The sequence below is a fragment of the Mugil cephalus genome, chromosome 4 (genome assembly GCF_022458985.1).
Source record: "Mugil cephalus isolate CIBA_MC_2020 chromosome 4, CIBA_Mcephalus_1.1, whole genome shotgun sequence".
In the NCBI taxonomy this organism is placed as follows: domain Eukaryota; kingdom Metazoa; phylum Chordata; class Actinopteri; order Mugiliformes; family Mugilidae; genus Mugil; species Mugil cephalus.
In genome coordinates, this window is record NC_061773.1 from 28,815,290 (window position 1) to 28,842,911 (window position 27,622).

Sequence of the window (27,622 nt, forward strand, 5' to 3'; positions counted from 1 at the left end):
GACAGTTTCAACAAACAATAAAAATATAAAGAATAAATTTAAAATATATTCACAGTGTAACAGGAAATTAAGAGTTAATAATAATAATTACTAAAGAGTCTTTGTGGCAGGAAAGTAGAGTAGAAGCTGTAGAACCTGGTCAGACCCTCGGTCCGTTTAGAGTCGCGCACAGAGACTAGAGACACACAACTTCTCTGTAGTTCACGTCGCACACTTTTATTTTACAACTTATTGAAGTTCTGGGTTTTAGTACAAGAGAGAAAAGAGACCAGAGAGAGACTTGGTTCTGAACCTGATCGTGATCCTGATCCCAGTTCTGGTTCTGATCCTGGTTCTGATCCTGGTTCTGATCCTGGTTCTGATCCTGGTTCTGATCTCGGTTCTGATTGGTTGACTAGAGAAAGTGGTGGAGACGCTGACGGCGGCCATCTTGGATCTGGTGGAGCTTTACTGCAGCACCTTCAACGCCAACTTCCACCCGACGCCCCAGAACCTGAGCAGCAGGGCCCCGGTCCAGGAGGCCGGTCTGGTCACCACCGTCCTGTCCTTCAACGTCTACGCCGCTCACCGCATCCCCATCACCTGGGCCGCCAGGTACACGACACCCCCCCCCCATCCCTAAGCTGGAGTCACCTCTTCTTAAACATTATGTTCCTTAATGTGTTTCTCATACGCACATAAACATCACGGCATCATCTCCAACCTGCTCATGATTCCTGTTACTCACAGATCATCAGCTACGTGTTATATGACTGGATCCTACATGTTTCCTTCAGCCTGATGTTTGTATCTGTGTTTATCTAGTTTCTCCTGTTCTTCTTCTCTCTATCTTCTCTGGTTCTACCCGGCTCTGGTTCTACCCGGCTGGTCTTCAGCAGATGGTTCCTCCATATGAGCTGGTTCTGGTTCTGGTTCTGCTCCAGGTTTCTTCCTGTTAAAGGGAGTTTTTCCCTCAGGCTGCTCTGGAGGTTTCAGGCTGGTTTTTGTGAAGCGTCTTGAGACGATTTGTGTTGTTATTGGTTCTATATAAATAAAACTGAACTGAATATGAACATAGCAGCAGGAAACTAAACCAACCAGACACACGAACAGATCCTCCGGTTCTGTTGAGACTCATCCGTCCATCACAGTCGTCCCAGAACTAAACCTGTGGAGAAGTTTCCTCTGGTCCTCACTCTGTTTCAAACGTCTCCTGCTTCCTTCCATCCACTTTAAATGTTATTCCTTGGTTTGAACAGTCTTAATGACCCAGACCTGGACCAGGACCCAGGACCCAGGACCCTAGACCCAGAACCCTAGACCCAGTACCCTAGACCCAGTACCCTAGACCCAGGACCCAGGACCCTAGACCCAGGACCCTAGACCCAGGACCCTAGACCCTAGACCCTAGACCCAGGACCCTAGACCCAGGACCCAGGACCCTAGACCCAGGACCCTAGACCCAGACCCTAGACCCAGGACCCTAGACCCTAGACCCAGGACCCTAGACCCAGAACCCTAGACCCAGGACCCAGGACCCTAGACCCAGACCCAGACCCAGACCCTAGACCCAGACCTAGACCCAGGACCCAGACCCAGGACCCTAGACCCAGACCCTAGACCCAGACCCGGACCCTAGACCCAGACCCTAGCCAGACCCTAGACCCAGACCCAGGACCCTAGAGACCCAGGACCCTAGACCAGGACCCAGGACCCTAGACCCAGACCCTAGACCCAGGACCCTAGACCCAGGACCCTAGACCCAGGACCCTAGACCCAGGACCCTAGACCCAGGACCCAGGACCCAGGACCCTAGACTCAGTATCCTAGACCCAGAACCCTAGACCCAGGACCCTAGACCCCAGACCCTAGACCCAGGACCCAGGACCCAGGACCCAGGACCCTAGACCCAGGACCCCAGACCCAGGACCCTAGACCCAGGACCCCAGACCCAGGACCCTAGACCCAGGACCCCAGACCCAGGACCCTAGACCCAGGACCCCAGACCCAGGACCCTAGACCCAGGACCCTAGACCCAGGACCCTAGACCCCAGACCCAGGACCCTAGACCCTAGACCCAGGACCCCAGACCCAGGACCCTAGACCCTAGACCCTAGACCCAGGACCCTAGACCCAGGACCCTAGACCCAGGACCCAGGACCCAGGATCCTAGACCCAGGATACTAGACCCAGGATACTAGACCTAGGACACTAGACCCAGGATCCTAGACCCAGGACCCTAGACCCTAGACCAAGGACACTAGACCCTAGACCAAGGACACTAGACCCAGGATCCTAGACCCAGGATCCTAGACCCTAGACCAAGGACACTAGACCCAGGATCCTAGACCCTAGACCAAGGACACTAGACCCAGGACCCAGGACCCCAGACCCAGGATACTAGACCCAGGACACTAGACCCAGGACCCTAGACCCAGGATCCTAGACCCAGGACCCCAGACCCAGGATACTAGACCCAGGACCCTAGACCAGACCAGACCCAGACCTAACTAACAACCTAGACCAGACCAGGACCCTAGACCGGATACTAGACCAGGACCTAGACCAGGACCCTATACCGATCCTAAAAAAAAACTAAAACCTAACCACCCATATTATAACAATACCAAATAATTATATATTAAACCAATACTATTATTTACATATTATACCATTATTATAACCATTATTTAATTATAACCATTATTTTATCCTCCTTCACCTCCTCCTTCATACCAGCTACTTTTCCTTTATTCACTTCTACCTCTGGAGACGCTTCACTAAGTTGGTTGAAGTTGACCTCTGACCTCTGAGGGGGCGGGGCCGTCTGTGACACTCAGGAAGTCAAGTCTTCATGTTCCTGCAGAAGAAGAGTTTTTTGTTTCTGCTGATGCTGAGAAAACCATGAAAGATGCTGATGTTCATCAGAGAAGAGAAAGAAGAATTAAACCCGTTAACCTGCTCTCTGATTGGTCTCTGTCTCTCTCTGATTGGTCTTCCTGCTCTCTGATTGGTTACAGCTATGAGGGCTTCTTCCTGTCCTGCTCTCTGACCCATGGGGGGGCGGAGCTCTGTGCCCCCCAACACACCAGCAAACAGTCGGTCAGCAAGTACCTGTTCCACCTGGTGGTCTGGGACCAGAGGTAGGTACGGCCGCCTGAGACACTGCACTCACCTGTCCAGCTCAGCGGGTTAATGACGGCGCCCCCTGCAGGGTGTGTTTCCCGGTGCAGATCAACCAGCTGCCCAGAGAGTCCCAGCTGACGGTGACGCTGTACGCCAGCTCTCTGCCGCCCCCCGGAGGCGCTGAGGAGAAGGGGAGGCAGCGGCGCAGCGTGGAGGCTCTGGGCTGGGTCACGATGCCTCTGTTCAACTTCAGACAGTGAGTCTCATCAGCTGATTCATGTTCTGTGTGTGTGTGTTTATTCGTATTCAACATCTACAACTACACAACAACAACAATCTGGGGACAACAACACAGAAACCAAAAACCCACTCAGAGTCTGCAGCTGAGGAAAGAAACAGAAAACAGAAATAACCTGTGGCAGTTACTTTTATAAAGTAACTAGTTACAGTTACTAGTTACTTCTCCCAAAAAGTAACTGAGTCAGTAACTCAATTACTCCACTACAAAAGTAACTAGTTACCAGGGAAAGTAACTGCTGCGTTACTCCACCGTGTTTTTAAGTTTAAATATGTCTGATAGTTTGTATTTTATTCTTAGCAGGTAGAATAGACTCGTTCTTACACAGAAGTACGTGTGAAGTTGTTGTGTGGTTTGTGTATAAACCGAACACGGCCTCTGATTGGCTTATCATGGAAGCTTACTCCACCTTAGCCAATCATCATCACCTATGCGGTTGTTTGGCCCCTCCCTCCTCTCTTCACCAAACACAGAACCAAGTTGGATGTTAACAGGCAGCTTTAGTTTGTAACGCGCCCATTTAATCTTCAGTAACAGAGACGATGTTACAACGATGGGAATAGTAATTAGTTACTGAGAAAAGTATTTTAACGCCGTTATTCCCGTCACTGCAAATAACCAACAGGGTTTGTTATATAAATGATCTCGTACAGGAGACATATTTACATCAATGTTGACAAGAAGCAGTTTCCATGACATCATTTCCTCTCTGTCCTTGAATAAACAAACCGAATTATAAGAGTGACGAGCTGAAGGAATAAGACACAAAGGGAAGTGTGTTGTTGTTTGTGTTAGTTTTGGGGCCGTGTCGTCATCGTAGGAGCTTTGGTTCAGGAAGAGGTTGTTACCTGAGCGGACAGGAAGCACCTGGAAGGTCCTCACAACAATAGAAACAATGTTTGTGTCTGTTCAGCATCCTGACATGTGGCAGGAAGTTATTGGGTTTATGGCCTTCGACCCCGGGAAGGAACGGGAACGCACGAACAAGTTCCCCCAACTTCAGCCAGCCGGACAGCGTCATACTACAGGTGAGTTATTCTACAGGTGAGATTATCTACAGGTGAGGTTATTCTACAGGTGAGATTATCTACAGGTGAGATTATCTACAGGTGAGGTTATTCTACAGGTGAGGTTATTTTACAGGTGAGATTATCTACAGGTGAGGTTATTCTACAAGTGAGATTATTTACAAGTGAGATTATTCTACAGGTGAGGTTATTCTACAGGTGAGGTGATCTACAAGTGAGGTGATCTACAAGTGAGATGATCTACAGGTGAGATTATTCTACAGGTGAGATTATTCTACAGGTGAGTTTATCTACAGGTGAGATTATTCTACAGGTGAGGTTATTCTACAGGTGAGATTATTTACAGGTGAGGTTATTCTACAGGTGAGATTATCTACAGGTGAGGTTATCTATAGGTGAGATTATCTACAGGTGAGGCTATTCTTCAAGTGAGATTATTCTACAGGTGAGATTATCTACAAGTGAGATTATTTACAAGTGAGATTATTCTACAGGTGAGGTTATTCTACAGGTGAGGTTATCTACCAATGAGATGATCTACAGGTGAGATTATTCTACAGGTGAGGTTATTCTACAGGTGAGTTTATTCTACAGGTGAGTTTATCTACAGGTGAGATTATCTACAGGTGAGTTATTCTACAGGTGAGGCTATCTACAGGTGAGGTTATTCTACAGGTGAGATTATTCTACAGGTGAGATTATTCTACAGGTGAGATTATTCTACAGGTTCTACAGGTGAGTTATTCTACAGGTGAGATTATTCTTCAGGTGAGGTTATTCTACAAGTGAATTATTCTTCAAGTGAGATTATTCTACAGGTGAGTTATTCTACAAGTGAGATTATCTACAGGTGAGATTATTTACAGGTGAGGTTATCTACAGGTGAGATTATTCTACAAATGAATTATCTACAGGTGAGATTATCTACAGGTGAGGTTATTCTACAGGTGAGGTTATCTACAAGTGAGATTATTCTACATGTGAGATTATTCTACAGGTGAGTTATTCTACAGGTGAGATTATTCTACAGGTGAGGTTATTCTACAAGTGAGATTATCTACAGGTGAGTTATTCTACAGGTGAGATTATTCTTCAGGTGAGGTTATTCTACAAGTGAGATTATCTACAGGTGAAGTTATTCTACAGGTGAGGTTATTCTACAGGTGAGATTATCTACAGGTGAGATTATTTACAGGTGAGGTTATCTACAGGTGAGATTATTCTACAAGTGAATTATCTACAGGTGAGATTATCTACAGGTGAGGTTATTCTACAGGTGAGATTATTCTTCAGGTGAGGTTATTCTACAAGTGAGATTATCTACAGGTGAAGTTATTCTACAGGTGAGATTATCTACAGCTGAGGTCATTCTACAGGTGAGGTTATTCTACAGGTGAGTTTGTTAAATAAAGGTGAACGTTTTGGTGAATGTGTCTCAGGTGGACTTTCCGTCCTCGTCCTTCGAGGTCCGGTTCACTACTCCTGCTCCAGCAGACTTCTGTCCTCAGTACGACTTCTCCAGACTGGACACTGTCAGTCAGACGCAGCTCCAGGACGTCCTGCATAAGAAAACCTTCTTCTGGTCAGAGTTCCCCCTCCTTCATCCCTTCACCTTCATCCCTTCACCTTCATCCCTCACCTTCATCCTTCATCCCTTCACCTTCATCCCTTCACCTTCATCCCTTCATCCCTTCACCTTCATCCTTCACCCCTTCACCTTCATCCTTCACCTTCATCCCTTCACCTTCATCCCTTCATCCTTCATCCCTTCACCTTACCACCTCACCTTCATCCCCTTCATCCTTCACTTACCTCACTCATCCTCATCCTTCACCCTTCACTTCACCCTTCACCTTCATCCCTTCACTTCACCTACCTCACCCTTATCCACCTCATCCACCTCTCCCCTTTACCTTCACTCCCTTCACCTTCCCTTCATCTTCACTCTTCCACCTTCACCTTCACCTCACCCTTCACCTTCATCCTTCACCCCTTCACCTTCATCCTCCACCTTCATCCCTCACCTTCATCCTTCATCCCTTCACCTTCACCTTCTTCACCTTCATTCTCCCTTCACCTTCACTCACCTTCACCTTCATCCCTTCACCTTCACCCTTACCTTCATCACCCTTCACCTATCACTCCCTTCACCTATCATCCCCCTTCATCCTTCACCTTCATACCCTTCACCTTCATCCCTTCATCCTTCATCCCTTCACCTTCATCCCTTCACCTTCATCCTATCTATCCTATCACCTTCATCCCTTCACCTTCATCCTTCATCCCTTCACCTTCATCCTCCACCTTCATCCCTTCACCTTCATCCCTTCATCCTTCATCCCTTCACCTTCATCCCTTCATCCTTCACCTTCATCCCTTCACCTTCATCCTTCATCCCTTCACCTTCATCCCTTCACCTTCATCCCTTCACCTTCATCCTTCACCTTCATCCCTTCACCTTCATCCTTCACCCCTTCACCTTCATCCTTCACCTTCATCCTTCATCCTTCATCCTTCACCTTCATCCCTTCACCTTCACCCCTTCATCCCTTCATCCCTTCATCCTTCATCCCTCACCTTCATCCCTTCACCTTCACCTTCATCCCTTCACCTTCACCCCTTCATCCCTTCACCTTCATCCCTTCACCTTCACCTTCATCCCTTCACCTTCATCCTTCACCCCTTCACCTTCATCCCTCACCTTCACCCCTTCACCTTCACCTTCATCCCTTCATCCTCACCTTCATCCCCCTTCACCACCTTCACCTTCACCTTCATTCCTCCTTCATCCTATCATCCCTTCACCTTCACTTCCCTTCATCCCTTCACCTTCATCCTTCACCCCTTCACCTTCATCCTTCACCTTCATCCCTTCACCTTCATCCTTCATCCCTTCACCCCTTCACCTTCATCCCTTCGCCTTCACCCCTTCACCTTTATCCCTTCACCTTCATCCCTTCACCTTCATCCCTTCACCTTCATCCTTCATCCCTTCACCTTCATCCCTTCACCTTCATCCTTCACCTTCATCCCTTCACCTTCATCCCTTCACCTTCATCCTTCACCTTCATCCCTTCACCTTCATCCCTTCACCTTCTTCTGGTCAGAGTTCACCCTCCTTCATCCCTTCACCTTCATCCTCCACCTTCATCCCTTCACCTTCATCCCTTCACCTTCACCCCTTCATCCCTTCACCTTCATCCCCCCTCCTTCATCCCTTCACCTTCATCCTTCATCCCTTCACCTTCATCCCTTCATACCTTTATCCTATCATCCCCTTCACCTTCTATCCTTCCCATCCCCCTCACCTTCATCCCTTCATCCTTCACCCCTTCACCTTTATCCTTCACCTTCATCCCTTTCTGACTCTCAGTTATCTCCTTCTCTTTTCCTTGGACGCTCTTCCTGTTCAGCTGAGCTGTAGACAATCCTCTACAAACTTCATGTCAGCTAGTCACCTGCCCTGTCCTGTCATGCCCCACCTGTGCATAGCCTGACCTCCCCTCACCTCCCTGGTCATCTCCTCACCTGGATCCCTCCTCCTCCAGCCTTCTCCCCTCCCGTCCTCCTCCGTCACTCTTACCTGTCATCTTCACCACCTTTATCGTGTACCTCGACCTTACACTGTCTCTCTTTCAGTCTTACCTCTCACCTTTTATCCTTCCATTCACCAGTTACCCCCTTCCCCAGTGTCCTCTCCTCCTTCCCAGCCCCCCTTCCACAGTCCTCTTACTCGGTCCCTCCTTTCTCAGGTCCCTCACCTCCTCCCTTCAGGTCCTTCATCCTTCATGTCCTCCATCCTCCAGTCCTTATCCCTCCTCAGGTCCTTTCCAGCCTCTCCGTCCCCTTCAGGCCTCTAGTCCTCCTTCATGTCCTCCAGGTTCTCTGGTGTAGCTCCTAGCTGAGCATTGATCCTAAAAGCTTCTGGTGCTAATGTCCATAGAACGGAGTCACGTCCACAGACTGAATCCTAGAATCTGATCTATGAGACTGAAGAGAAATAAATAGTAGATCTACTTTAAAACCATTGTTGCTCTTCATCCATGTGCTATTAACCAGGTAAAATGTTCCTACGCTCCAGGAGAATATCTCTCCTCCTCTTCTTTCCACCATGTTCTCCTCTCTAAGCCTCTTAAAGTTCTCCTCCCTGCTCTCAGCACATCTCACTGCAGAACCTTCTTTAGGAACCTTTCCTCTTTACCTCCATCTAGGAACAACCTGGAGGGAACATCAGGGTTCTAGTGTTTCATTAGTGTCTGTTCTCCAGGAGCAGCTCTTTGCTCTCAGACTCTTTAGGAACACGGGTCCTGGATTTAACACATGGACCGATGGTTCCAGTCCTAAAAACCCTTCGTCCTGGTCTGACTGACGATAATGTTCGTAGAGAAATAACTGAGGCGTGTTCTTCAGGTTCCCGGACCAGGAGCTGAGGAGGACGGCGGTCCAGTGGATGGACGCCATCTCAGACCCGGAGCTGCTGGACTTCCTGCCTCAGCTGGTCCAGGTAACTGGTCCACGGTAGTACCTAGTGGTACCTATAGTAGTACCTAGTGGTACCTAGTGGTACCTAGTAGTAGACCTTCCAGTCCATCCATGGCCTGATTTAAGAGAACTGATGAGTCTGAATCTAAAACCTCCTGGAGCTTCTGGCTCCAAGGAAAGAGGAGTTAAACCAGATGTTCATGACTCAGTTCGGTCCAGATTATTCTGACACAGCTTTATTTAATTTGGATAAATTATCAACAGATGTGTTGATTCATTAATGGAAAAATCATTTTTACTTTTCCCTTCAATCCGTTCAGAACCTGGACGCTCTGAGTTCAGTCAGTACTTTTACTTTTACCAGAGTACTAACCCCTGTCCCTCTGTCTCTGTGTCTCTGTCCCCCTGTCCCTCTGTCTCTCTGTCTCTGTCCCCCTGTCCCTCTGTCTCTGTCCCTCCGTCTCAGGCCCTGAAGTACGAGTGTTACCTGGACAGTTCTCTGGTCCGGTTCCTCCTGAGAAGAACCATCACAGACGTTCGCATCGCTCACTACCTGTTCTGGTCGGCCTCCATGATCCTAACGTTAATTAATTGTTAATGAGTTGATCAGTGTGTTACTAACGAGACTGTAATGAGTTATTAATCATCATACCATGGTCCGGGTGAATCCTCCGCTGTGATTGGCTGAGAGGTGAACATTAAAAGGGGATGATGGACACACATAAAGACGTTCCGGTCAAATTGCCTGATGACAGCTGTAAATCACTGCGCTGGCTCAAACGCTTCGGTAACCGTGGCAACAGAGACACAGGAGTGTCTTTAGGAGTCTGAGAGACGCCATTAATCGCCTCTTAAGAGACGTAAACATCATTAGTGACACGTGTTCAAGACAAGTGATGCTGTTTCTAAGGCGATGCTGAAGCGCTGCAGGAAGAGAGGAAAGACACCAGCTTCCATCGTCCTCGTGTCCCTCGCAATAAAAACGATTTAGGAAACTGTCTGTGGACTGAAATTTCACATGATCCACACACGGTAACAAGTGCCTCTGAAATCATACTTCGTATCACGTAACGTTAAATAGTCGCTCAGCTGCTGCTTGTGAAAAACGTATGATTCAAACAGTAAAAAACAACATAACGTATTAATAATTGACCTAATATTTATTTGTCTCGTAAGTGACCGTGGGATCAGCGGGTTAATGTCCTTCGAGGGACTTGGTGGAAACAGCCAGTTCACGTCTCCACGTCGTCCATTCATTTCTGATAACGGACACATCGTCAGGCATTAACCTTCACTTATAAATGGATTAAGACTGAATTATTAATGAATTGTTAATAACTACTGATATGAATTTGTTATTGATTACTTTAATACTGAGTTATTCATTGTTATAGATGCGTTACTAATGAGTTATTAATAATTAGGGATTATTGAAGTTAGGGATTATTAAAGCAATTAATTATTGTACTGCCTTATTATCGCATCATGGGTCAGTTTTTAGTTATTAATGAGTAATTCCTTCAGCATCAGCCCGTTCTAACGTCTCGTTCTAACGCTGTGTTGTGACGTCTCGTTGTGACGTCTCGTTGTGACGTCTCGTTGTGACGTCTCGTTTTAACATCTCATTCTAATGTCTCATTCTAACGCTGTGTTGTGACGTCTCATTCTAACGCTGTGTTGTGACGTCTTGTTCTGACGTCTTGTTCTGACGTCTCGTTCTAACGTCTCGTCCCAACGTCTCGTCCCGTCCCGTCCAGGCTGCTGAAGGACAACCTGCAGGACAGCCAGTTCAGTGCTCGCTATCAGCACCTTCTGGCCGCTCTGCTGTGCTGCGTGGGACGAGGTCTCCGGGACGAGTTTGACCGTCAGTGCTGGCTCGTCTCCGTCCTCACCAAGGTGGCCCACAAAGTACGGGACGCATCTCCGTCCAACAGACAGGTGAGGACACGGGGACGTCTCTGAAACATCCGGAGCTCTGTCATAGTAACGTCTCCAGAGGTTTCTGGTCTGGTTTTGTTCATGTCCCCCTCCAGTCTGTCCTCAGAGAAGGTCTGGACGAGCTGAACCAGTTCTTCTCCATCAACAGCAGCTGTCGACTTCCTCTCAACCCGGCTCTGCTCGTCAAAGGAGTCAACATCCAGGTACCCGGGACCAGGTCCTACCCATGACCTTTGACCCTGAAGCAGAACAACAGAAACCAGGCGCTCAGTTCATCCATTCATCAGTTCATCCATTCATCAGGAGGAACTCACTGACTCACTCAGAGGCCGTTGGTCAGACTGAGAATAAACTTTAATTCTTTATCTGTTTCTCTTCTTCTCCTTCATAGTCGTGTTCATTCTTCAACTCCAACGCCGTCCCCCTCAAGCTGTCCTTCCAGAACCTGGACCCTCTGGGAGACAACATCAACGTCATCTTCAAGGTAACAGCTGCACTCACCTGCACTCACCTGATACGTCACCTCACATGTTACCTGACATATTAAGTGATATGTGACCTGATAGGTTATGTACCTGAAACGTTACCTGACATTTCACCTGATATGTTACCTGACATGTTACCTGACATGTTACCTGACCTTTGACCTCACCTGATTTGTCTGTCCAGTCAGGAGACGACCTGAGACAGGACATGCTAACCCTGCAGATTATCCGCACAATCATGACATTTCATCTGAAATGTTCCATGGAGGCAGTACATGACAGGGTCTACACCTGTAGACAGTGTTTGTCAATGCACGATGACCAGGAGACGACAGCTGCATACTGTGGACAGGTGTATTGACAGTGCTGATTACCTGTAGTCAGTATGACAGTATGCTGACTGTTCCAGGTGTGATTGACAGGTGTCTGGTACTGTGGTCAGGTGTGATTGACATGTCTGTGTCTGTGTCAGTGGATTGACAGGTGTGTATGTGTCACTGTGAGTGACAGGTGTTGAGTGCAGTGTGGTTACTGTGTCAGGTGTGATGACAGGTGTTGGTACCTGTTTCCAGGTGTGATTGACAGGTGTCTGGTACTGTTTCAGGTGTGATTGACAGTGTCTGTTACTGTTTCCAGTGGAGTGACAGGTGTCTGGTACTGTGTCAGGTGTGATTGACAGGTGTCTGTTACCTGTTTCCAGGTGTGATTGACAGGTGTCTGGTACCTGTAGTCAGGTGTGATTGACAGGTGTCTGTAACCTGTTTCCAGGTGTGATTGACAGGTGTCTGGTACCTGTGGTCAGGTGTGATTGACAGGTGTCTGGTACCTGTGGTCAGGTGTGATTGACAGGTGTGTGTTACCTGTGGTCAGGTGTGAGTGACAGGTGTGTGTTACCTGTGGTCAGGTGTGATTGACAGGTGTGTGGTACCTGTTTCCAGGTGTGATTGACAGGTGTCTGTTACCTGTTTCCAGGTGTGATTGACAGGTGTCTGTTACCTGTTTCCAGGTGTGATTGACAGGTGTCTGGTACCTGTGGTCAGGTGTGATTGACAGGTGTCTGTTACCTGTTTCCAGGTGTGATTGACAGGTGTCTGGTACCTGTGGTCAGGTGTGATTGACAGGTGTCTGTTACCTGTTTCCAGGTGTGATTGACAGGTGTCTGTTACCTGTGGTCAGGTGTGATTGACAGGTGTGTGTTACCTGTGGTCAGGTGTGATTGACAGGTGTGTGTTACCTGTGGTCAGGTGTGATTGACAGGTGTCTGTTACCTGCTTCCAGGTGTGATTGACAGGTGTGGGTTACCTGTTTCCAGGTGTGATTGACAGGTGTGGGTTACCTGTTTCCAGGTGTGATTGACAGGTGTGTGTTACCTGTTTCCAGGTGTGATTGACAGGTGTGTGTTACCTGTTTCCAGGTATGGTGGAGATGATTCCTCACGCTGACACTCTGAGGAAGATCCAGGTGGAACACGGAGTCACAGGATCATTCAAAGATCGACCGCTGGCCGACTGGCTGCTGAAACACAACCCCACAGACGAGCAGTATGACAAGGTGAGAGTCACACGTGGACACACCTGGAGCCAGGTGAGCAGCTGCAGTATTGAACCCTGTGACTGAAATGAGACCTTGAAACAACCTGTTTCCTGAAGAGAAACATCCTGTTTCACAATAAAAGCATGAGTGGTGGAAGCCTTTTAATGTGAAGGGGACATGTGTCCAGGCGGTGGAGAACTTCATCTTCTCGTGTGCTGGCTGCTGCGTAGCCACCTACATCCTGGGAATCTGTGACCGTCACAACGACAACATCATGCTCAAGACCAGCGGCCACATGTTCCACATCGACTTCGGCAAGTTCCTGGGTCACGCCCAGATGTTTGGGAACATCAAACGGTGAGTCTGGTTTAGTCTGGTTTAGACTGGTTTAGACTGGTTTTAGTCTGGTTTAGACTGGTTTAGTCTGGTTTAGTCTGGTTTAGACTGGTTTAGACTGGTTTAGACTGGTTTTAGTCTGGTTTAGACTGGTTTAGACTGGTTTTAGTCTGGTTTAGTCTGGTTTTAGTCTGGTTTAGTCTGGTTTAGACTGGTTTAGACTGGTTTAGTCTGGTTTAGTCTGGTTTTAGTCTGGTTTAGACTGGTTTAGTCTGGTTTTGTCTGGTTTTAGTCTGGTTTAGTCTGGTTTTAGTCTGGTTTAGACTGGTTTAGTCTGGTTTTGTTCATCCTGGGTCTCTTCCAGGGACCGCGCTCCCTTCGTGTTCACCTCAGACATGGCGTACGTCATCAACGGAGGAGACAAACCATCGAGTCGCTTCCATGACTTTGTGGATCTGTGCTGTGAAGCTTACAACCTGATCAGGAAACATGCTCACCTGTTCCTCAACCTGCTGGGGCTGGTACGCACAACATAGTAACACAATAACACACAAACACGTGTTATTGTGTGTTAAGATAAGATAATACTTTATTGATCCCAAAGTGTTATAATGTGTTTTCCTCCAGATGTTGTCGTGTGGAATCCCTGAACTCTCCGACCTCGACGACCTGAAGTACGTCTACGACGCGCTGAGGCCTCACGAGTCTGAGGCCGACGCCACCATGTACTTCACCAGGTACACAACACCAACACAACACCACACTGCACTTCACCAGGTACACAACACCAACACAACACCAACACAACAACACACTGCACTTCACCAGGTACACAACAACAACAACACAACAACACACTGTACTTCACCAGGTACACAACAACAACACAACACCAACACAACAACACACTGTACTTCACCAGGTACACAACAACAACACAACAACACACTGCACTTCACCAGGTACACAACAACAACACAACAAAAACACAAAAACACACTGTACTTCACCAGGTACACAACAACAACACAACACCAACACAACAACACACTGTACTTCACCAGGTACACAACACCAACACAACAACAACACAATAACACACCGTACTTCACCAGGTACACAACAACAACACAACAACACACTGTACTTCACCAGGTACACAACAACAACAACACACTGTACTTCACCAGGTACACAACAACAACACAACAACACACTGCACTTCACCAGGTACACAACAACAACACAATCACACACCGTACTTCACTAGGTACACAACAACAACACAACAACACACTGCACTTCACCAGGTACACAACAACAACACAAAAACACACTGCACTTCACCAGGTACACAACAACAACACAATCACACACCGTACTTCACCAGGTACACAACAACAACACAACAACACACCGTACTTAAATCAGACTGGTTTGTGTAACGGTTGAATATGGAAAACAAAATGGCCGCTGTCGTGCAGGTTGATCGAGTCCAGTCTCGGCAGCGTCGCCACCAAACTCAACTTCTTCATCCACAACCTGGCTCAGATGAAGTTCACGTCCTCTGAAGAACGTCCCACGTTGTCCTTCGCTCCCAGAATTCATAGCGTGAAGAGCGGCGGCGTCATCAGGAGCCTTTACATCTGTCGGCACATCAGGACGCACAGAGGACACGTGAGTTTAAACCGGTTTAAGCTGGTTCTAAACTGGGTTAAACGGGTTAGAACGGGTTCTACACTGCAGACAAGGAATTTCAAGAAAGCAACAAATCCTTTTATCAAATACACACATCGTATATTCTGAGACAACAACTTTCTGCTTATTTTAAGAATTTTTGTCAAGCAAAAAAAGCTGAACACGATTTTTCTAAATACAAGATGATTTGATTGAATATAAGAATATTCTAAGAGTTTTCTGTTTTTGCAGCATAAACTGTCTCTAAACGGGTTTAAACTGGTTAAAACTGGTTCTACACTGGTTTGTACCAGTTAAAACTGGTTCTAAACCGTCTCTAAACGGGTTTAAACCGGTTAAAACTGGTTCTACACTGGTTTGTACCAGTTAAAACTGGTTCTAAACCGTCTCTAAACGGGTTTAAACTGGATTAAACTGGTTTAAAAACAGTTAAACTGGATTAAACTGTATTAAACTGGTTTAAAAACAGTTAAACTGGTTTAAGCTGGATTAAACTGGTTTAAACTGGTTTAAAAACAGTTACACTGGTTCTAAATCGTGTGTGCGGTGTCAGACCTTTGTGGTGAAGGTGGAGCGTGAGGGTCAACAGGAGGCGCTGCTGGTTCAAAGAACATTCGAAGAGTTTCAAGAACTTCACAGTAAACTGAGACTCATCTTCCCCGCGTCTAAACTGCCCAGGTATGCGCACACTTTCACAACTACACAACATGGACACAAACAACGTGTAGTTGTGTGGTTGTATAGTTATATGCAGTAACGTGTAGTTGTGTGGTTGTATAGTTATATGCAGTAACGTGTAGTTGTGTGTGCTGACACCATGTGTTTTTGTGTTGTGGTGGTGGTCCTGGCCCCGCCCACAGTTTCCCCAACCGCTTTGTGATTGGCCGTTCCCGTGGTGAGGCGACAGCTGATAGGAGGAAGGACGAGCTCAACGGATACGTGTGGCACCTGGTTCACGCCGGGACGGAGGTCGCTCAGGTGAGGGGGGGTCAGGGGGGAGGAGTCAGGGGTCAAAGGAGGGGTCATGAGGGAGGAGTCAGGGGTCAGGAGGGAGGGGTCACGGGTCAGCCTCTTCTTCTTCTACTGTAGTAGTGTAGCAGGCAGACGTCTTCTTCTTTGGTGGAACCCTGAGATGGAAACATGACCACCTCAGTCTGAACCTTGTCCTCTCTGTCCCTGTCCTCTCTGTCTCTGTCCTCTCTGTCCTCTCTGTCCTCTCTGTCCCTGTCTTCTCTGTCCTCTCTGTCCCTGTCTCTCTGTCCCTGTCTCTCTGTCCTCTCTGTCCCTGTCTCTCTGTCCCTGTCTCTCTGTCCTCTCTGTCCCTGTCCTCTCTGTCCCTGTCTCTCTGTCCTCTCTGTCCCTGTCTCTCTGTCCCTTTCTCTCTGTCCTCTCTGTCCCTGTCTCTCTGTCCCTTTCTCTCTGTCCTCTCTGTCCCTGTCCCTGTCCTCTCTGTCCTCTCTGTCCCTGTCTCAGAGTGACCTGGTCTACACCTTCTTCCACCCGCTGCCTCGAGACGAGAGACCAGGAACAACCAGCATCAAACCAGCAGGTATTTATTTGCGCAGTGTCTCCATGGCAACCAGGTAGTTGGAAGAGAGTAACGATGCGTCACTGGTAAGGCCACGCCCCCTTGTTCTTCAAACAACTTTAAAGACTAAACTCCCCCAAGAGAAACGGACAAAAACCGTGTGTCTGTGTGTGTGTGTGTGTGTCTCTTTGTGTGTATGTCTGTGTGTGTGTGTGTGTGTGTCTGTGTGTGTATGTGTGTGTATGTGTGTCTGTGTGTGTGTGTGTGTGTGTCTGTGTGTGTGTGTGTGTACGTGTGTGTGTGTGTGTGTATGTGTGTGAATGTGTGTGTCTGTGTACGTGTGTGTGTGTGTGTGTGTGTGTGTGTGTGTGTGTGTGTGTATGTGTGTGTGTCTGTGTGTGTATGTGTGTGTATGTGTGTGTCTGCCAGATTCTCTGGTGTCAGAGTAAATGTCTGGTTTGAGGGGTCGTCCACTTATTCCTCAGTTCATTTGACTCCGATGTTCAAGTTTTTCTATTAACGTCACCGATCGTTGCTAAGCAACGACATCATTTCTGTGTCCGTCTAACAATCATTTCAGCTGCTTTCTGGCCAACACATGCTCTCAACACTAAATGAACACTGATCACGGGGAAGTATTTACCACCCAAATGGGGGCGTGGCCTAATTTACTACTCTCTTCTATCTCCAGGCTGATCTCCATGGTAACCGGGTTTCACTGTAGTCTTGCTACTGCAGCTGCAGCCTGTTCTTATCTCCATCACATGAACTGTGTGTGTGTGTGTGTGTGTGTGTGTGTGTGTGTGTGTCTGTGTGTGTGTGTGCGTGTGTGTCTCTGTGTGTGTGTGTGTGTGTGTGTGTGCGTGTGTGTGCGTGCATGTGTGTGCGTGCATGTGCGTGCGTGCTTGTGTGTGTGTGTGTGCGTGTGTGTCTGTGTGTGTGTGTCTGTGTGTGTGTGTCTGTGTGTGTGTGTGTGTGTGTGTGTGTGTGTGTGTGTGTGTGTGTGTGTCTGTGTGTGTGTGTGTGTGTGTGTGTGTCTGTGTGTGTGTGTGTGTGTGTGTGTGTGTGCGTGTGCAGAGATACTGTGGTCTCCAGCTTCAGGTAAAGAACTGGGTGAAGTCAAACTCTCCATCTCCTACAAGAACGACAAACTCTTCATCATGGTGATGCACATCAGAGGCCTGGTTAGTCTGCCCCCCCATCTAATAATAATAATTATTATAATAATAATTATTATTATAATAATAATTATTATTATAATAATAACAATAATAACGGAGTCTCTGTCCCGGGGACCAGCAGCCCCTCCAGGACGGCTCAGACCCAGACCCCTACGTGAAGCTCTACCTGCTCCCAGACCCTCAGAAGACCAGCAAGAGGAAAACCAAGGCCGCCCGGCGCACCTGTAACCCCACCTACAACGAGATGGTAGGACACACCTGTCCTCACCTGTCTGTCCTCACCTGTCCTCTCCTGTCTGTCCTCTCCTGTCTGTCCTCACCTGTCCTCTCCTGTCTGCCCTCTCCTATCTGTCCTCACCTGTCCTCTCCTGTCTGCCCTCTCCTGTCCTCACCTGTCCTCCTGTCCATGTCCTACAGCTGGTGTATGAGCGGATCCCTCGGGGGGACCTGGACCAGAGGGTGATCCACCTGCGGGTCCTGGGGGACGGGGCCTTCTGGGACAACACCCTGCTGGGGCAAACCTTCATCCCCCTGAAGAGCCTGGTCCCAGGACAGCACTGGGTGGACTGGCACCAGCTGGGTGGGGCCGACTCAGACTCCGCCCACTACTGACCGGGACCCCACCCACTGACTGGGCTTAGGCTCCGCCCCTGGAGGACAGATGACATATTTATTTGATGAAAGGGGCGTTTATTAAAGAGTCCAGGAGGAAGAGAAACTGAAACTAGAGCACATTTTATGTTTTAACGTGGTTTAATCCTTCAGACGTTCGTCTCCTGGGAATTAAACTCAGCAGAGAAACCGCTGACGATGCTAATCTGTCGATGAGTGAAGGAGTGAGTGAAGGAGTGAAGGAGTGAATGAGTGAAGGAGTGAGTGAAGGAGTGAGTGATTTCTGAAGGGAAGCAGAAAAAAGGGAAGAAGAAAATGCACATCTACTGTTTCCAACGTTGTATCGTTAAAGAAGAGAAACAAGAACTGAGCCAGAACAGAATGAATGGATGAATTAAGGGAAGATGAATGGATGAATGAAGAGAAAACCTTTCTACATTTCATTCCTTGTTTTTTGGACCATGGGAATTTTGTACTTTCTGGGAGAGTGTTGGGTTTATAAGGGGGGGGGGCTGAAGCTGGTTTGTTATTGCGCTGTTGGGGGGGGGGGGGGGGGGGGGGGGGGCTGTACATATGAAGGATCCCAGCTCTTATTAACCACTAACATTTGTTTGCACTACATAATAAACTTGAACGGTTTCCTCTGAGTTGTGTTTTTCTTTCGGTCTCATGTTTAAAAGGTTTGAAAGGTTTTAGTGAGTGTATGTCACGACTCCGCTGTGAAATCATTTAAATCATTAATTCAGCACTGTAGCAACTGATTTATTAGGTACATCTATTAATACATAGGTAAATAAGTGAATAAATAAATGTAGCATGTAGAATGAAATGTAAAAATATAGTTTAGATGCATGAATTAACAAACAAACACAATAAATAAGTGCTGTCTGAGGACCACGTGGCTCCGCCTGTGTTATTATGTAACAGCGGAGGAAGGTGGGAGGGGCTACGTCACTGGAACAACCGCTCCGGGAAAAGCGCGGAGGGAGGTGGACAGGTGGGAGGGGCTTCCTTACTGGTACGGCCGATCCAGGACCAGTGCGGAGTGAATTGGCCAGGTGGGAGGGACACCCTCTTTGGAACAGCCGCTACATTTACAGCGTAGAAGGAGGTGGGAGGGGTTTCATCAGTGGAACAGCCGCTCCAGGAAGACATCCCCCTCCCCTTCTGACTTTCTGATGAAATCTCGGAGCCACGGAGCCACGGAACTACCCCCGGTCCGGACGAAACTTTACTCCGGTTCCGCCTGAGTCAGTATTAACGCCGCTGGGAGAAGTCGACATCCACCAGTGCCCGATTAATGAGCGGATCAGCGGCGATCCTGGACAAAATATTTGAAATTGTCTACTTCCGTCTTCGCTAACCGTCGGCTAATTAGCCGCCTGCTAACTAGCCCTGCTAAGCTACCCGCTGAACCGGAGCTACCTTTTCCCCGGAAACTAAACCAGACAGCATGGCCCGATTCCCGTCCTCACTCCTGGATCTGTCTTCACGTCCTGGCTCCAGTGTCTCCTCCGGCTTCAGTGTCTCCTCCGGCCCCTCTCCCGTCCTCTGCTCCGGCTCCGGCTCCACCACTAGGAAGAAGTCCCACCACGGTTCCCAGCGAGGCGGACTCACGGACAATATTTCCTGGATTCCCTGTGGAGGTAATCGTCCCCATGTCTTTCGGTCCGTGTAAGGACGAGGACTCAGAGGACCGTGTGAGTGTCGGTGGACGCGGGGACAGTCGCTGCTGTTGGGCTGAACCGGAGCCGGAGCCTCGGAGGTTTGACAGCTGTCAGATTAGCAGCTAACAGGCTAACAGGCTAACCGCAGACATCTGTCCGCCAATTCGACCCTGATCCATAAGTTTAATTTTGCACTTTACGTTGAGGAAATGTTAAGAAATATGAACACAGAAGAACATTTATGTGGCGGCCAGAGCTCGTCCTCCTCCGCCGGGTCCAGAGGCGCCTCTGCCGGACTGGACAGCCACGAAAGCTCGTGGATCGGGCTGCTGTCTAGGCCTGCGCTGTCTCTGCTGCACAGACTCATGCCGGGTCGGTCCCCGGCACCAGGACCAGGACCAGGAGGCTCCGGGTGGCTGAGCGAGGATGTTCAGAGCATCCTGCCCCAACATCTGACCTACCTGCGGTGTCAGCCTGACGGAGCCCCCGGCCTGGAGCCCAGGGCCGGGGGCTCCGTCCCCTGGATGACCCCCAGTGCCCTGCAGGAGCTCGGCCTCCAGGAGGAAGACGTGAACTTGAGGATCTGTCAGCAGACACAGGGGGGGAACCTGTCCTCCATCAGGGCCATCCTCAGTCAGGTTCTGCTGAGTTCTCAGGGAAGCAGATCCGGGAAGGACGGCAGCGCCTGGGCCAATGGAGGAGCTGAAGGCCGGCCGTGGTGGGGCAGCATGTGGGGAGAGGAGGGGGCTCCGGGGGCCGGCCGGCTTTGTCTACAACCAGAGACTGACACAAAGAGCCCGGCTGGCCCCCGGGAATCGACTCTGGGAGAAACCTCTGGAGCTGCCCAACAAAAAGATGATGCGGCCCCCGGCAGAGGCCTCCAGAGCAACCAGGGGTCCACGGCAGAGCCCCCCCAGAACAACCAGGGGTCCACGACAGAGCCCCCCCAGAACAACCAGGAGTCCACGACAGAGCCCCCCCAGAACAGCTCGGGCGTCCAGGTCTCCAGCCCCGAGCAGGACAATGGTTACTCCAGCCTGGAGGAGGGACACCTGCTGAGAATGAAGGCCGACACCCCCGAGATAACAGAGGAAGAGACACCTGAGGAGGAGGAGGAGCAGGAGGAGGAGGAGGAGGAGGAGGAGGAGGCCGTGGAGCAGGAGGAGGAGGTGCTGCTCTCCACCCCCCAGTGTCAGAACAAAGCCATCGCCTTCATCATGGGCTGCCCCTGCAGCGAGGACGAGTCTGAGCCCCGGTCCAGTGAGGAGGAGGAGGAGGAGGAGGAGGAGGAGGAGGAGGACGACGATGGTTTTGACAGTGAGGGCTCCTCTGATCTGTCCGACTCCTCGGACCATGAAGATGAAGATGATGAAGACGACGAAGACTCGGAGGCCGAGCGTCTCTGGACGTCCCTGAGTCGAAGTCTGGACCCGTACAACCCCAGAAACTTCACAGCACGGCTCAACACGGGCTCCGCCGGGCCCCGGACCCCCCCCACCCCTACACCGCCCTCCTCCATCCAGTCCACTCCTGCCTCCACACCCCCCACCTCCTCCTCCTCGCCCCCCCCCTCCGGCAGTGACGTCTGGGACGACTCTGCGTCGGCCAGCGAGGTGGACGAAGCTGAGAGCCTCCGCCTCTGGACCTCCTTCAGCTCCTCCTCCGACCCCTACAGCCCCTTCAACTTCCAGGCTCCTCTCAGGACTAGGCCGCCCCCCCCCAGAACCAAGGCCCGGGCCAAGAAGGGTCCCCAGGCCGCCCCCCCCTCAGCCTTCCCACCTGAGTACAGGAGGGAGGAGGCGGAGGAGAGACTGGACAGCGGCTTCTCTGAACCCTGCAGCTCCACCCAGACCTCCACCAAGAAGGTCAGTTCGGTTTATTCACCTGCTCCTCCCCCAGCGCTGGACACGTGTCCCTCTGAGATATTTATAGTCCTGAGACTGGGGGGGGGGGCTCTTTCAGTCTGTCAACAGGGAGTCAGGTAACATCCAGCCAGGGGTCAGAGGTCACTGAAAACCTTTCACTCATTTCTGTTTGGAAACGATTCAAACTGAACTTCTGAATTAGACTTTAAACTAATCATATCATTAAAAGCAGAGAAGTTCACATTCACATTGTCCATTAAAGTTTTGCTTTTCAGCCGTTAAGAGAAACATTAATGAGCCAGATTTATACAAACTGTTTCCCTTTAACACTGTTTATTTAACAGCTGTTCATGGTTTTCTCCTGCAGGGGGCAGTAGTTCATCCAGTGGACCAACACTGACTAAACAAAAACAAGAGTCCAATGCTTCCTCAAACCGAATCCTCCCCCCAAAAGGAACCAGTTAGAAAACCACAAACATGTTGAACCAACCATTTCTAGAACTTAGAATGTAAATCTAACCTGGACATTTCTAAAGCTCATCAACACATTTAGTTATTTACAACTATTTCCATTCAAACTATTTAGGACCATGTCCACAACTATCAGGTGTCCAACCAGTAATAATGTCTAAATGTCTCTAAACTGTCTCCTGTCTCCATAGACTGAATATAGTCTCACTGTTGCTTAGCAACCACTGACACATCATGTCCTGATTGGTTGATGGATGCATGTTTCCACCGATAGGAAAGGGGCTGTTATGTTGTTTCTTTCTATCATGTGTAGCTGGCTAGCTCCTCCTGCTAGCTCCCTCCTCCTGCTAGCTCTCTCCTCCTGCTAGCTCTCTGCTCCTGCTAGCTCTCTGCTCCTGCTAGGCTAGCTCTCTCCTCCTGCTAGCCCTCTCCTCCTGCTAGCTCTCTCCTCTTGCTAGCTCTCTCCTCCTGCTAGCTCTCTCCTCCTGCTAGTGCTCTCCTCCTGCTAGCTCTCTCCTCCTGCTAGCTCTCTCCTCCTGCTAGCTCTCTCCTCTTGCTAGCTCTCTCCTCCTGCTAGCTCTCTCCTCTTGTTAGCTCTCTCCTCTTGCTAGCTCTCTCCTCTTGCTAGCTCTCTCCTCTTGTTAGCGTTTTCCTCTTGCTAGCTCTCTCCTCCTGCTAGCTCTCTCCTCCTGCTAGCTCTCTCCTCCTGCTAGCTCTCTCCTCCTGCTAGCTCTCTCCTCCTGCTAGCTCTCTCCTCTTGTTAGCGTTTTCCTCCGTGAACCAAACATGACGACAATATTCAGGAGAAAGACTCAGTTATTTAGAACCAGTCTAGTTTTACTTGGTCTAGAAACACGAGTTAAAACCGGATCTAGAGTCTGAAGTCAGCACTTGTCATGAAAGTAGAAACGTAGAATCTGGCCCCTCACATTAACCTGCTCCTGCTCCTCCTCTTCCTCCGTCAGGTCCGTTTCTGTGACGACGTGGAGGAGTTCTTTGTGAGCTGTGGGGAGGAGGAGGAGCAGGAGGACCGGCGAGGTCCCTGGGAGGAGCTGGCCCGGGACCGCTGTCGATTCCAGCGCCGCTGCCAGGAGGTGGAGCAGAGCATCGGCTACTGCCTGCAACCACAGCACCGCCAAAGGGTCTACCAGAGCCTCAGCGCCCCCCCGAGGACGGAGGACGCACTGCACCCGTCCAGGGAGACGTCATGAGAGACTGAGTGTGAGGGGTGGTGCGGAGGTATTAATCAGCCATTAACGGGGTATTAAGGATCTGAAGGGCTTCACTGTGTGTTAATCTGGTTCATTGTCTCAGAGGAACAACCCTGAGTTTAAACTTCATTAATTGATTAACGAGACTCACCTGAGCCGATCAGCTGATCACACGACCCGGTGAGTCCGTTTCTCTGTTGGAAGCCAAAGATGCTAAGGGTGTGGGTGTGTGCTGACCGGTCCCAGACCCGGTCCCAGACCTGGACCCAGACCTGGACCCAGACCCGGTCCCAGACCTGGACCCAGACCTGGTCCCAGACCTGGACCCAGACCTGGACCCAGACCTGGACCCAGACCTGGACCCAGTGTTAGATGAAATGATCTCAGACTCCAGAGTCTTTGGTTTTAAAGCTTTTTATTTTTCTAACTGCTTCATCATCATCTTCATCATCTCGTCAATAAAATCAGTATTTAATGATCGGCCTCTGATTGAGTTTAATGGTCCCAGGACCGTAACCATAGCAACGGAGACCTGTCCACAGGCCGTCCTCCAGGGACGGGGTGGGGGGGTGGTGGGGGTGCAGACAGCGGCCTTCAGACCGTCCTAGGAGCGTCCTCCAGGCCCGGGGGACGGGCCGGGGGACGGGCCAGGGGACCGGGGGACGTCCTCCACCAGGCCCTGCAGGTAGCGGATGTAGCTGATGGCGGCCCTCAGCGTCTCCACCTTGCTGAGCCTCTTGTCGGGGCCCTGTCCCGGGAGGTGGTCTCTGAGGGCGGCGTAGCCCTGGTTCACCGTCCTCACCCTCTGACGCTCCCTCTCGTTCCGCCTCTGGACGAAGGCCGGCTCCAAGGGACACTCCAGGGGACACTCCAGGACCCTCAGGGGGCCGCGGGGGGCGGGGGGGAAGGGGCCCAGGTAGGGCAGCAGCCCGGGGTCCCGCAGGGCGGGGGGGTAGAGGAGGAAGGGGATGTCCTGGGGGACTCCGTGGTCCTCGTGGAGTCCAGGGGACAGATGGAGACTCAGGTAAGATGGATGCTGCTCCATGAGAGGACAGAAGGTGGAGCTCATCATGTGACCTGGACCAGCCAATCCCTGACCTGGAGACGTTTCACGTCCTGGAGACGTTTCACCTCCTGGAGACGCTTCACCTCCTGGAGACGTTTCACCTCCTGGAGACGTTTCACCTCCCGGAGACGCTTCACCTCCTGGAGACGCTTCACCTCCTGGAGACGTTCCACGTCCTGGAGACGCTTCACCTCCTGGAGACGCTTCACGTCCTGGAGACAGGTTTAAATTAGAAGGTAACAGTTCAAAGGCTCCTCCTGATTCTTTAATCACTTCGTTTAAATATCACACTGTGATGCGTTCAATGACTCAATGATTGGAGGAGGCTTGTCCTTCATGAGCCTCATGTCCTCCTCTAAGTTTGTCCCCTCTGGACGCCTTCATGGCAAAAAGGTTCACGCATAAAGAAACTGCCGTAAAAGTCTCAGACTTCAATGTTTTTTCTACCTTTTCTGCATGAATCACTAAAACTAATTCATGCTCAAAACTAAAAGGCTTCATCTTCATCAAGTGTCTGAAAATACGGAAAGTTTGAAATGTTTTTTACAAAAAAGACATGTATTTTATGTGTTTTATGTGTTTTATGTCTGTTATAACTCTGCTGTTCCCGTATGAAACATGACTCTGATGTAACGTTTCATTCAGAAGAAAACCATCGATATTTGATCCCATTCAATCATTTCCTCGTTATTTTATTTCTACCTTTTACGGTGAAACAGCTTTTAAATCAACATCTAATATTCAACACAACAACATTAGAGGCGTCCGGACAAAACGCACCACGACGCACAAGAGACCTGAGAGGACGAGAGAGGACGAGAGGACACACGTCCTCCAACTGAGACCAGGTTACACCTCAGGGACGCCTGGACTCCTGCTGGGACCTTCTCCTCCTCCTCCTCCTCCTGAAACTGAATCAGGGACACAGGTGGACGTCTTGTGGACGTCTTGTGTCCTCGTGTCTCGGATGTTGTGACTAAAGATCAGCTGATCAGTGAATGGATGAATGAAGGCGTTGTCATGGTAACAGTAATAGTCCTCTCAGTAAGTGAAGACACTGGGACACGTCTGTCTCTTTTAGTTCATCCTGTCTCTGTCCTCTGTCCTCTGTCCGTCCTCTAAACCTGTGGACACTGGTTTAAAGACACTGAAACACGTCCTCACCTTCAGAAGCAGCCTCCCGTCCTCTCGTCCTCCTCGTCCTCTCGTCCTCAGTGTCTCTGACTGAAGACTGGGAGGAGGAGGAGGCTTTTACCTGCGGAGGCTCCGCCCCCTCAGGTGTGTGTTGACTCTTCAGGTGAAGATAGGACATGGACACCATCTGAAGGAGGTCCCGCTGTCTCTGTCCCCATGTCTCTGTCTGTCCCCATGTCTCTGTCTGTCCCTGTTTGTCTCTGTCTTTCTGTCTCTGTCCCTGTGTGTCTCTGTCTGTCCCTGTGTGTCTCTGTCTGTCCCCGTGTCTCTGTCCCTGTGTGTGTCTCTCGTTTGTTCTTGCTCAGACATCAAAGACAGAAATGAGTGTTTGTAGTTTCCTCGTCTTAAACCCGTCGTCTCCAGATGAAAGACGTGGGGGACGCTCTGTCTTCCTGTGGACGGCTGATGACTGTTTATGGACACACTGAAACCGGAGCTCAGGAAGAGAGACGGAGACGTGTCCCCGTCGTCCTCCATCTTTGATCTGAGCAGAGGCAGAGAGACGTCGTCCGTCCACACCAGAGGACAGAGGAGGACAGAAGACGTCCTCTGAGCGTGTCCCCTGGATGTGGACGTACATGTACAGGTATCAGAGTCCCAGGTGGACGATGGACACGTTGGACGTCTTTAATAATAAACACTTTAACTTCACTTTTTAAGGTTTTAATTTTCTACTAAATAAAACTCCTGTCGTCAATGAAGCTTTTATTTTGACGGGGGACGTCCAGAAGATAAGGGCGTCTTCATTAGCTCCATGGTTAGCCTCATGGTTAGCTTCATGGTTAGCCTCATGGTTAGCCTCATGGTTAGCCCTGTGGTTAGCTCCATGGTTAGCCTCATGGTTAGCTTCATGGTTAGCCTCATGGTTAGCCCTGTGGTTAGCTCCATGGTTAGCCCATAGTTAGCCTCATGGTTAGCCCTGTGGTTAGCTTCATGGTTAGCCCTGTGGTTAGCTTCATGATTAGCCTCATGGTTAGCCCTGTGGTTAGCTTCATGATTAGCCTCATGGTTAGCCCTGTGGTTTGCCTCATGGTTAGCTTCATGGTTATCCCTGTGGTTAGCCCTGTGGTTAGCTCCATGGTTAGCCCTGTGGTTAGCCTCATGGTTAGCCCTGTGGTTAGCTTCATGATCAGACCTGTGGTTAGCTTCATGGTTAGCCCTGTGGTTAGCTCCATGGTTAGCTTCATGGTTAGCCCATAATTAGCCTCATGGTTAGCCCTGTGGTTAGCTCCATGGTTAGCTTCATGGTAAGCCTCATGGTTAGCCCATAGTTAGCCTCATGGTTAGCCTCATGGTTAGCCCTGTGGTTAGCTCCATGGTTAGCCGTGTGGTCAGCTCCATGGTTAGCCCTGTGGTTAGCCTCATGGTTAGCCCTGTGGTTAGCTTCATGATCAGACCTGTGGTTAGCTTCATGGTTAGCCCTGTGGTTAGCTCCATGGTTAGCTTCATGGTTAACCCATAGTTAGCCTCATGGTTAGCCCTGTGGTTAGCTCCATGGTCAGCTTCATGGTTAGCTTCATGATCAGACCTGTGGTTAGCTTCATGGTTAGCTCCATGGTCAGCTTCATGGTTAGCTTCATGATCAGACCTGTGGTTAGCTTCATGGTTAGCTCCATGGTCAGCTTCATGGTTAGCTTCATGATCAGACCTGTGGTTAGCTTCATGGTTAGCTCCATGGTTAGCCCTGTGGTTAGCTTCATGGTTAGCCCCTAGTTAGCCTCATGGTTAGCCATGTGGTTAGCTTCATGGTTAGCCCATGGTTAGCTTTATGATTAGCCTTGTGGTTAGCTTCATAGTTAGCATCATGATTAGTCCTGAATGTAAAATGATAATGGTTTATATAGCTCTACATGTGGGGGGGGGGGGGGGGGGGGGGGGGGTCTAACTCAGGACACAGTCGTTCCACCTTAACTCAGGACACAGT

The 27,622-nt window shown here is 49.7% G+C and overlaps 3 protein-coding genes across 3 annotated transcripts in view; 2 read left to right on the top strand and 1 right to left on the bottom strand.

The window, feature by feature from the left end:
- The window catches only part of pik3c2b (phosphatidylinositol-4-phosphate 3-kinase, catalytic subunit type 2 beta), a 33,164-nt gene extending 14,414 nt beyond the window's left edge, over nucleotides 1-18,750 (top strand). Inside the window, exons 11-33 of the mRNA XM_047582320.1 lie at nucleotides 399-594; nucleotides 3,000-3,122; nucleotides 3,194-3,361; nucleotides 4,317-4,431; nucleotides 5,871-6,104; nucleotides 8,699-8,790; nucleotides 8,842-8,935; nucleotides 9,380-9,474; nucleotides 10,671-10,851; nucleotides 10,947-11,054; nucleotides 11,243-11,335; nucleotides 11,521-11,629; nucleotides 12,730-12,887; nucleotides 13,057-13,226; nucleotides 13,570-13,726; nucleotides 13,833-13,942; nucleotides 14,690-14,882; nucleotides 15,457-15,581; nucleotides 15,764-15,881; nucleotides 16,377-16,452; nucleotides 17,509-17,615; nucleotides 17,731-17,859; nucleotides 18,030-18,750. Coding sequence (XP_047438276.1) covers nucleotides 399-594; nucleotides 3,000-3,122; nucleotides 3,194-3,361; nucleotides 4,317-4,431; nucleotides 5,871-6,104; nucleotides 8,699-8,790; nucleotides 8,842-8,935; nucleotides 9,380-9,474; nucleotides 10,671-10,851; nucleotides 10,947-11,054; nucleotides 11,243-11,335; nucleotides 11,521-11,629; nucleotides 12,730-12,887; nucleotides 13,057-13,226; nucleotides 13,570-13,726; nucleotides 13,833-13,942; nucleotides 14,690-14,882; nucleotides 15,457-15,581; nucleotides 15,764-15,881; nucleotides 16,377-16,452; nucleotides 17,509-17,615; nucleotides 17,731-17,859; nucleotides 18,030-18,224 — 3,146 coding nt within the window. The 3' untranslated portion in view covers nucleotides 18,225-18,750. The remainder of the gene's footprint in view (nucleotides 1-398; nucleotides 595-2,999; nucleotides 3,123-3,193; nucleotides 3,362-4,316; nucleotides 4,432-5,870; nucleotides 6,105-8,698; nucleotides 8,791-8,841; nucleotides 8,936-9,379; nucleotides 9,475-10,670; nucleotides 10,852-10,946; nucleotides 11,055-11,242; nucleotides 11,336-11,520; nucleotides 11,630-12,729; nucleotides 12,888-13,056; nucleotides 13,227-13,569; nucleotides 13,727-13,832; nucleotides 13,943-14,689; nucleotides 14,883-15,456; nucleotides 15,582-15,763; nucleotides 15,882-16,376; nucleotides 16,453-17,508; nucleotides 17,616-17,730; nucleotides 17,860-18,029) is intronic.
- Nucleotides 18,751-19,298: 548 nt separating this feature from the next.
- On the top strand, nucleotides 19,299-23,916 carry LOC125006963 (protein phosphatase 1 regulatory subunit 15B). The gene is made up of 2 exons (XM_047583499.1): nucleotides 19,299-21,756; nucleotides 23,193-23,916. Exons 1-2 carry the CDS (start codon nucleotides 20,101-20,103, stop codon nucleotides 23,436-23,438), a joined length of 1,902 nt encoding a protein of 633 aa, XP_047439455.1. The 5' UTR covers nucleotides 19,299-20,100; the 3' UTR covers nucleotides 23,439-23,916.
- LOC125006964 (achaete-scute homolog 5-like) lies at nucleotides 23,837-26,525 on the bottom strand. Its single transcript, XM_047583500.1, has one exon. It carries the CDS (start codon nucleotides 24,508-24,510, stop codon nucleotides 24,043-24,045), a length of 468 nt encoding a protein of 155 aa, XP_047439456.1. The 5' UTR covers nucleotides 24,511-26,525; the 3' UTR covers nucleotides 23,837-24,042.
- Nucleotides 26,526-27,622: the final 1,097 nt, after the last annotated feature.

What these genes read in the sequence shown, in the direction of transcription:
- LOC125006963 (XM_047583499.1), top strand. Translation starts at nt 20,101, where the DNA reads ATGTTAAGAAATATGAACACAGAAGAACATTTATGTGGCGGCCAGAGC. An exon ending in CCCAGACCTCCACCAAGAAG is followed by an intron (nt 21,757 to 23,192) that starts GTCAGTTCGGTT and finishes TTCCTCCGTCAG; the next exon opens with GTCCGTTTCTGTGACGACGT.
- LOC125006964 (XM_047583500.1), bottom strand. Translation starts at nt 24,510, where the DNA reads ATGATGAGCTCCACCTTCTGTCCTCTCATGGAGCAGCATCCATCTTAC.